Consider the following 10433-nt stretch of genomic DNA (forward strand, 5'->3'; position numbering starts at 1 on the left):
GTAAGTGTTCATGTGGAGTTATTACTGCAGTTATTCTGACGCTTACTTGATCAAAATCAGTCAAGATTTGACACGAGAAGCTCCAGCTACAGTTACACTAAAAGAGCTTTGACTGGAGAAAACACTCTAAACTCTCAATCAGAGACAGAAGACCTGGAGAAGATCGAGTGAGAAACAGCAAAGTCTGAGGCTTTAGAAAGGCTTTATAGAGCTAACATGACCTCTCCTCTCCGTGGCTGCAGATGTTCCTCCGGCCGAGCAGGAGAAGTTATTCCTGCAGAAGCGCAAGTGATGCAATTTCTCCAAATCCGATGGAGAAACAAACTCATCTTTCATTTTTAGGTGAACTATTCCTTTGATAACACGCATATTTTGGTCTTGAGAAGTCTAAAGCTTGTGTTAAACTTGTCTTTCCTTCTTTGAAGTGGCCGTGAACTATATAAACCACAGCTAGCGCGTCGCTCGGCCGTACGAGGTTGTGTTGCGCGTTTGGGCAGATCTGTTGGCTCCTCTGAATCAGATCATCCTTTTAAGGGCCAGTTTTTGGCCGACGGCTTCGCGTTTAGCTACGGACCTGGCGCTTCTGCATTACATCTCATTACATCTCTTTGATATTTATTAGAGCCCGCAGCTGATGTTAAGCCTCGGCCTATCGAAGTGCAAATGCACTTGCGAAATAAGCATGACAATATGTTCTCCTGCATGACATGCCCTTGAAAACACACACACACTTTGATGATTAAAGCCAGGAACTTCAAAGTGCTGCGATCGGGAGGATTAAACCCTTTTCTTCTGATTAATTTGTGCATGTGCTGCCACGTTTCATTAATCAGCAAGCTGAATGGACGGTTCATGGATAAAGACTCGCCCCTTTAGTCTGTTCTCAGTAATCAGATATGCATCTATACACACATTTTTAATTTTATGTGGTTTGTTTCAGTTTGCAGTCAACATGTTTAGGGCGTTGCCTCCATCATCCAACCCAACCGGCGCAGAGTTTGACCCCGAGGAGGATGAACCCACGTTAGAAGCGGCCTGGCCTCACCTGCAGGTGAACACCTGGACATTCATATTAAATTAATACTTTTATTAATCAAGGATGCATTAAATTGATCAAAAGTGGCAGTAAAGACATTTATAATGTTAGAAAACATTTCTATTTCAAATAAATGCTGTTCTTTTGAACTTTCTGTTCATCTGTGAATCCTGAAAAATAAAATGCGTTACAGTTTCCACACAAATATTCATGTTTTCAGCACTGATAACAAATCAGCATATTAGAATGATTTCTGAAGATCATGTGACACTGAAGACTGGAGTAATGATGCTGAAAATTCAGCTTTGATCACAGAAATAAATTACAGTTTAACAGATATTCACATAGAATACAGCTGTTTGAAATTATAATAATATTTCACAATTTTACAGTTTTTTTCTGTATTTCTGATCAAATAAATGCAGTCTTGATGAGCAGAAGAGACTTCTTTAAAACACATTAAAAATCTTACTGATCCCAAACTTTTGAACAGCAGTGTATATAATAGTGTTATTTGTTGTACAGTGTTTTACTCGTTAATAAAATATATTTTTTTAAAGCCAAGATTTTTTTATAGAAAAAAATCCTATAAATGAGAATAATGTGTGCACTTACGTGGATGTGTTATTTATTTTTTTAATGTGCTTAATTATAATGAAATTGTTTTTATTATTATTAATAAAATAATTTATCTATAAAAAGTGTGCTGTAAGGTGCTTTAGATGAAAGTGGCCACTGCTAATTTGCTTATAAATACATGTTTCTACATTTTGAAATGCATATTTCAGTTACATATTTTTCCTTCCACAGCTCGTCTATGAATTTTTCCTGCGTTTTTTAGAGTCGCCAGACTTTCAACCAAACATAGCCAAGAAATACATCGACCAGAAGTTTGTGTTGCAGGTGTGTTGAAATACGTGCTTGGTTCGTTTGGATGCTTGTGTTGAAATACGTGTTGTTTTGGATGTCTGTTTTCCAGAATCACTTGGCATTGAAAAAACATTCATAATTACAAGTTGCATGCACAGGACTCCAAATACCAATGCAGTTTGAATGAATATACTAAATAAATGTGAGAGTTTGTATAATGTCCACAGAAAACAGATGCTTAGTGTGGATCCTCAAGTTATTTTTGCATTATTTGCATGATTACAATAGAACCTATGTGCTAAAAATTAGGGATGCACCGAAATGAAAATTCTTGGCCGAAACCGAACAAAATGAAACACTGGGCCGAAGGCCGAACACGGTTTTTCGAGTTTTTTTCCCCAATGTATTTTGCCAATTTTTTATTTCACCATTGCATAAATTAAATAGCTAAAATGTGCTTTTTACTGTTTTGTCTTGTTTTTCAAAGAAACAAATCAATTACAAAACAACAATTTAAAAGTATTTAACACTGAACATTTTTTAACATTCTAGCAGACATTATACCAACAAAGCACAATTTAACTTAAAATTAATAAGTTAGTAAAATTATATTTTTTTACTTCTTGAATAAGTCATGTATTTTTACTGTAAAATTAAAAGCAGCCTTTCTGAGCAGACTTCTTTTAAAGCATTAGAATATATTACAGATCCTAATTTGAACACTATGTGTGAATGTTAAAATAAATGTATTAAAACAGAGCTGTTGTAATGATTATTATCGTTATTATTGTCTCTTTATTTTATTTTACAGAACAACAGTAAAATTACAATACTAACATTTATGAATGTTGATAAGAGTTCTTGCTTTTTCTCAACTTTTATTTTGGCGGAAATGCGCAGGAAGACCTCAATGCTTCTTTTTGTTGACAGCAGATTTATAAATGAGTCTCATTACGAATACGTCGCACGTATCGCTTTGTCACATGACTTGTAAACATTCATAAAATGTGACTGAGCAACTAACGAGTAACACTGTATCAGCGCAGATTTTCCTTGCGCTTTGAACCCTGGTTAACAAGCAGATAGTGCTGTCAGAATACATGCAATGCGCGCGTGTATTAGAAAACATGACGTTCTGCAGTTTATTTATTAATTGTTTAAAGCCATTTCGTGATTTCAATTATCATACAGTAACCAGCAACAATCACCCCGTCCTCTTCTCATCGAAGACATGCGATGCAGTCCTAAACAGTCTCTCGCTGTCGGTGCTTTAATGATTTTTGCGTCTTTCTCCGACAGTTTAAATGCTTCCACACTGCTGACGTGTGTGCTGCATTATAAATTATAAACTGGTTGCTATTTGATCGCGTCAGATCATTGTTCGGTACAATTTATTCGGTCTTTTCGCTTTTTTTGCTATTTTCGGCCGAATAATTTCGGTTGCCGAACATTCGGTGCATCCCTACTAAAATATGCTCACTTCACATGCGATAAGCGTAATTAATGGATGTTGGATCTGATTGGATTGCAGCTCCTGGAGCTGTTCGACAGCGAAGACCCTCGAGAGCGTGACTTTCTGAAGACGACTCTCCACCGCATCTACGGGAAGTTCCTGGGTCTCAGAGCTTACATCAGGAAACAGATTAATAACATTTTCTGTAGGTGAGACTGAAAACTATGACAGAAGATTAACAATGCATTCAACTTTCACAACTGAGTGAAACTGCATATAACATATAACTGCATGTGATGACCTTTGATTTGATTTGGAAAATAGTGAAAAACATGCCATTGAAGCATATCTTCATTTCTAAATTATATATATATTTTTTAAGCAATTTTATTAAATGTAAAAACAATATAAGTTAATATTTCAAAAAAAAATGTTTAACATTTCTTATATTATTTTTTACGATTTAATACCTTTTAATATAATATAGTTGGATATAATGCAACATTTGTTTTTGTCCCATAGCCATATATATATATATATATGTGTGTGTGTGTGTTGACTTTAAATGTTTTTTTAAATTATCAGTCTTCAGTTCAGAATATCAAAAATACAGTAAAAATGTGAAATAATATTACAATTTAAAATAACTGTTTTCTATGTGAATATCTGTTAAACTGTAATTTATTTCTGTGATGCGCAGCTGTATTTTCAGCATCATTACTCCAGTCTTCAGTGTCACATGATCTTCAGAAATCATTCTAATATGCTGATTTGCTGCTCGAGAAACATTTCTGATTATTATCAATGGTGGAAATGCTGAGAAGACTTTTACAGATAAAAATTAAATTAATCAAAATATTAATATGAAATTGATAAAATTTGTTTCAAATAAATGCTGTTCTTTTGAACTTTGTGAATCCTGAAAAATAAAATGTATCACGTTTTCCACAAAAATATTAATGTTTTCAACATTGATAATAATCACTGAAGACTGGAGTAATGATGCTGAAAATACAGCTTCGATCACAGAAATAAATGACAGTTTAACAGATATTCACTTAGAAAACAGCTGTTTGAAATGATAATAATATTTCACAATTTTTACTGTATTTTAATCAAATAAATGCAGCACTGGTGAGAATAAGAGACTTTCAAAAACATATATATAGAAATATTAGGAAGGTATGAAACAATGTTAATAAAATCTGTTTATTTCTCTCAAATCCGAGCAACATTTGAATAAATTAATTTGATGCTGTATGACGAATTGCTTTTGCTTCGCGAAATGGCATTGTAATAATTCTTTGATGTATTGTGATGACATTATTGGTGCCTTTCATCATGTTTTATATGAGTACTCTCGTTAACAGTTACAGTGTGTGTTAGGCTCGTTTACTCTGCTGCTGAGCTTCCCGTGTTCATATGCTCTAATGAGCTTAAAGCCTCAGTCATGACGTCTCTGTAACGATTCTCTTTTCCTCCAGCATCATTAACGGCTTCGCCTTACCGCTGAAAGAAGAGCACAAAATCTTCCTTTTAAAAGTTTTGTTACCTTTGCATAAAGTCAAGTCCCTCAGTGTTTATCACCCACAGGTACGATATGGAGTTTATATTGAAATGATTCATATGCATGCGTCACAGTGTGTCGAAAAAGTAATTTTTTATGTTTTATTAAGAACTTAAGACACTTTGTTTGTTTCATGCTAATTAAGCACATATATATATATATACATACAAAATATATATAACAAAAGAAATGTACAAAAAAGTGATTTTATGTCCATAGAAAGCACATTAAATGTAAGTTAAAATGTCTACTTTTAAGGTTTCAAATGAGTTTTTGGAGAATAAAATGTCAAAAGTTGGTTGAAATAATGTTACATTGTCATTCAGTGTAACACAACATTTATGTAAAAATTCAAACAACATGCTTATTCTGACCTGTACATATTAAAATATATAAAAGAATAAGAGCATATTAAATTTTATTGTGTTTTAAATTAGTAAAACATTTTTACTGACAAATGGGCAAAATCTAGGATAGTGGCAACTTTTAAAAATGTAAGATTACAACTAATTAGTATTTGGGGTGTAAGTAATTAGTATTTTAAAATATGTCATAAATTGATTTTTATTGTAAATATGCCTGACAAGATTGTTACACTGAATGACATTTGAGTGGGTCTCTTGTATGTTGATGTAAAAATGTATGATATTTATTTTTTGCTCGGAAAAACAAAACCAAAATTGCAATTAAATTAAACAGAATTTATTTTTTTAATTTAAAACAACAACAATTTAAAGCAGTATTACACATATTGTTTTTATGCTTAAACCCTTTTTCGTCTTTGACCCACACACAAAAACATTTTATAGATATTTATATTTTAATAAAATATATTATTAAAAGATTATAAACAAACATATAACTTTCAACATAATACAGATATTCATAATACATTTAATATGTATTTGTGTATATAAATATATATATAAAAATAACATTAAAAATTTATTTTACACTACACTATTGCATTATTATTATTAATACAGAATATTCTAAATATTTACATGTTATTTCCACCTAATTTAATTCTCTGTAATTAAACATATTTTGGTTTTCTACAATAAGTCGTACCCGCTTCATTTAAGTTCATAATGTGCATCTCTTTCAAATGCAGCAAATGTGAAATTTAATTTTAAGACAGAGGTCACTGAAATTAATTTAACCATGATTATTCATCCAATTTTGAACTAAATTCTAAACTCCCACATGAGCATTAATAAATAAGGCATTAGTGTTGAAGTGTGAGTGTACCTGGCTGCGGATCGGAGTAATCTACCGTATACCCGTCCAACTGCATCAAACAATTTAAAGCAGTATTACATTTATTGTTTTCATATTTATGAATATATATAAATAATTTCTAGAAAATTGTGGAAACGTTTTAAATATATATTCCATATTTTAATTCTGCATAAATTACTTTAGATTCTCATTCGGGAAAATCTAACTAAATAAAAAATGTATTAAAATTTTGAGGGAAAATCTTAATGATCATAAAAAATAAGCTTTATTTATTTTTCACCCACAATATAATTTCTTGCTCCTCCTTTAGTTTGTAAGTGCAGCAGGCTTTGACTCTGATGACTGACTGCTGTTGTTTCTGGTTCTTCAGCTGGCTTACAGTGTGGTTCAGTTTCTAGAGAAGGACAGCACACTTACTGAGCCGGTGGGTTTCAGCAGCAGCAGCTTCTGTTCGTTTTCTTTCTTTCATTTCTCGTCTCCTTTCATAAAGCTGTTTTTGTCTTCTAGTCTTGAACTAGCTTTTACCAGCATATTTAACCAGGCCTTTTCAGCAGGGATCACTTCATATTTTACACACTACCAGTCAAATCATTTTGAAAAAAGTCTCTCCTGCTTACCGAGGCTGCATTTATTTGATTCAAAAATACAGTAAAAATTGTGAAATTGATGCTGGAAATACAGCTTTGATCACAGAAATAAATTACAGTTTAACAGATATTCACATAGAAAACAGATGTTTTAAATTACAAAACTATTTCACAATTTTTACTGTATTTTGAATCAGGTAAACGCAGCCTCGGTGAGCAGAAGAGACTTGTAAAACATTACAAATCTGAATTATTCAAGGCTTCAGAGCGCGAGTGTAGTTGCTGAGGAGTGTTTTGTTGGTTTCAGGTGGTGATGGCTCTTCTGAAATACTGGCCAAAGACTCACAGTCCAAAGGAGGTGATGTTTCTGAACGAGCTGGAAGAGATTCTGGACGTCATCGAGCCGTCAGAGTTTGTTAAAGTCATGGAGCCCTTATTCAGACAGCTGGCTAAATGCGTCTCCAGTCCACACTTCCAGGTCTGCTGGACCCACAGAAAGCAGCACGCGTTCATGAAAGAATCCCTATCTAACTGTTATTACATTCGTGTCGTCCTCAGGTTGCGGAGCGAGCTCTCTACTACTGGAATAATGAGTACATCATGAGTTTAATCAGCGATAACGCGGCGAGGATCCTGCCCATCATGTTCCCCTCACTGTACCGAAACTCCAAAACCCACTGGAACAAGTGAGTCACGCTGTTCACAAGTCTTTATTCTGGGAGACTAATGTTCCACCTGTTATCGAGAATATTGACTAATTTGGTAAATAAATGAGTGAGTCAAAGGGGCTTTACGCATGTAAAGAGGTCAGCCAATCATAAGAAAGCTCATTTGCATATGAATGTCCAACAAATACTGTATCAGAAACCGCCTGTTTAATTGTAATCATCAGAGAGGATGGAAAATGGAAAAATGATGTATAAAAACATATTCACAATTTTATTCTTTATAACAACTTGCACAATATCAAGAAAGTGCAGAATCAGTTTGACTTTTATACTGACTTTAAAAGTGATTCAGTCCATCGACACTATTCAGATGTTCAGTCTGTTTGATGCTGTCACTTCCTCTTCCTGTCGTCAGGACGATCCACGGGCTGATCTATAACGCTCTGAAGCTGTTCATGGAGATGAATCAGAAGCTGTTTGACGACTGCACACAGCAGTTCAGAGCCGAGAAGAACAAGTAGGAAGTGCTTACACACACACACACACTCTCACACACACACACACACACTCACACACACACACACTCTCACACATCGTCTGGCTAAACTCTTCCTTTCTCTCTGAACATTAGAGAAAAGGCCAAGTGGAAAGAGCGCGAGGAGGCGTGGATAAAGATCGAGAATATCGCCAAGTCAAACCCACAGGTAAACGGCTCTGTATGACTCGTGTGGGCAGAACTCATTCATTTTACTAGCAATAGTCACTTATTTCCATTAATATATTTAGGGCCCTATGAAATCCGTTTTATTTTTTCCTAAATTCAGTTTTATTTTTTTCCAAATTCTGTTTTTTCCGTTTTTATTTTTCTGGATTCTGTTTTTATTTATTTATTTTTTTTCGTTTTAATTTTTCTCGACTCCTTTATTATAGTTAAATTAAATTGTATTAATCAAAAAGCATGTCTAATTAATTAAAATCGGTAATAGGCACAATGTCTTCAAATTAAACCGGACTTTTATTTTGACGGGTTGCCGTGAATACCTTCACAGTTCTGTGTATGTGATATGAGGCTACTTTTACTCAAATCAAACGGTCAAATGCTCATGAAGTGACTTTCAGAGCAGTTCTGCAGATGTTGTTCATGCGTTTACATCCTCATTTAGTGAGACGCTTCAGTATGTGTGTAGTAAACAAAACTGACTTTTGCGCCTTAATATTTACAGATACTAGTCCATGATTTGAGTTAAGTGTAATGACCTACTTTTGATTAATTAATTAAAAATTTGACAAATTCCGTAACATCCCGCATTAAAATTTGAATTCCGTTTTTATGACTGGATTCTGTCTGTGTTTTCCGCATCGCGCAAATCATAGGGCCCTATATATTCCAGGTTCAGTAGAAGCTCTATCAGCATGTTTTAATTAGCACCGACCGTCATTTTGACACGTCCATCAGTTTATAAACAATATGTGACCCTGGAGCAGAAAACCAGTCATAAGGGTACATTTTTCAAAATTGAGATTTATACATCACCTGAAAGCTGAATAAATAAGCTTTCCATTGATGTGTGGTTTGTTAGGATAGGACAATATTTGGCTGAGATTATTGGTCGACCGATATATCGCCAAGCCTGATATATCGGGCAATATTTGGCATTTTTCAAATGCGTTCGAGGCGAGACTTTTATTTTGACGGTGCGACGGACTTTTATTTTGACTGCACGGACAGCGGCAGCGCCTGAGCACACAGTGCTCACATTCTCCCTCTTGTTCGCCGTCGTCGTCAACAAATTTGTCTAATAATCCGATAGAACGGTTAAACAAAGGAATTAAAATGTATACAAAAAGTATTATAACGATTGCTTTTATATTATTAGTAATAGAAAGGCAAACATTATAATACTTTCTCGTTTGCCGTCAGCATTCAGCAAATACACATTTATATCATTTAAACAAATCTTTGAATGACTAATGAACATTTAATTTCACAAACCTTGCAGACTTAGTCGAATCCAGTTGTGAGATCTTGTGAAGTGTGACCTGCATGATCGCGTGTTCTCTGCGTGACTTTCGGTCCGTGCAAATTGAATGCTTTAAACATTAAACTCGTGATTTCAAATTATGCTGCGCTTCATGCATTTACCCACTGTCATATTCATGTCATTTTCACTGTGCTGTATGTAAAATGAGTGTTACCTTGGCTTTATTTAAAAAAAATATGATTCCCAATGCACACAAACTTCCCAGAATACTGAGTGCCCTGTTGGTTACAGTGTTTACTTCCTTTTTTTATTATATTTTTATTAAATATTGATTTATTTGTGGAAAATACTTTGTCATCTAAAGTATGTTTATTTTACAAATTTAGTTTTTAATCCATTTTCAAATTTCTTAAATATTAATTAAAATAAATACAATTATATCGGCTTTATATCGGCCATCCTGCTTTCCAAGATATCGGCATCGGCTGTCAAAAAAACAATATCGGTCGACCACTAGCTGAGATACAACTATTTGAAAATCTGGAATCTGAGGGTGCAAAAAAATTTAAATATTGAGAAAATCATCTTTAAAGTTGTCCAAATGAAGTTCTTAGCAATGCATATTACTAATCAAAAATTAAGTTTATTTCAAGTAACGAAAATGTTTTTTCTTTTCTTTTTCTTTTTTTTACAGTTTTAGTTTAAAAAAGGAAAATGAACAATGAAACCCAAAAATGAATCATCATTTACTCCCCCGCAAGCTGTTCCAAATCTGAGTTTCTTTCCTCTGTTGATCACAAAAGAAGAGATTTTGAAGAACGTGAGTAACCAAACAGTTGCCAATAGACATTGACTTCTATAGTAAAAAAAAAAAAAACACTATAGAAGTCATCAACTGTTTGATTCCCAACATTCTTTGAAATATCTTCTTTTGTGTTCAAGAGTAAATGTGACCATGGAGCACAAAAGCAGTGTTAAGTCGCTGGGGTATATTTGTAGCAATAGCCAACAATACATTGTATGCGTCA

At 33.8% G+C, this 10433-nt stretch overlaps 1 protein-coding gene across 1 annotated transcript in view; it reads left to right on the forward strand.

Annotated features, from left to right (window-relative positions):
• LOC107704348 (serine/threonine-protein phosphatase 2A 56 kDa regulatory subunit gamma isoform-like) overlaps window positions 1-10433 on the forward strand; it is a 23636-nt gene that overhangs the window by 11273 nt on the left and 1930 nt on the right. Inside the window, exons 5-13 of the mRNA XM_016507248.1 lie at window positions 941-1051; window positions 1847-1939; window positions 3438-3568; window positions 4802-4952; window positions 6539-6592; window positions 7063-7233; window positions 7314-7441; window positions 7839-7940; window positions 8055-8127. Of these exons, the coding sequence (XP_016362734.1) occupies window positions 941-1051; window positions 1847-1939; window positions 3438-3568; window positions 4802-4952; window positions 6539-6592; window positions 7063-7233; window positions 7314-7441; window positions 7839-7940; window positions 8055-8127 (1014 nt within the window). The remainder of the gene's footprint in view (window positions 1-940; window positions 1052-1846; window positions 1940-3437; window positions 3569-4801; window positions 4953-6538; window positions 6593-7062; window positions 7234-7313; window positions 7442-7838; window positions 7941-8054; window positions 8128-10433) is intronic.

The sequence above is a fragment of the Sinocyclocheilus anshuiensis genome, unplaced genomic scaffold (genome assembly GCF_001515605.1).
Source record: "Sinocyclocheilus anshuiensis isolate Anshui unplaced genomic scaffold, SAMN03320099.WGS_v1.1 scaffold1866, whole genome shotgun sequence".
NCBI classification, from domain to species: domain Eukaryota; kingdom Metazoa; phylum Chordata; class Actinopteri; order Cypriniformes; family Cyprinidae; genus Sinocyclocheilus; species Sinocyclocheilus anshuiensis.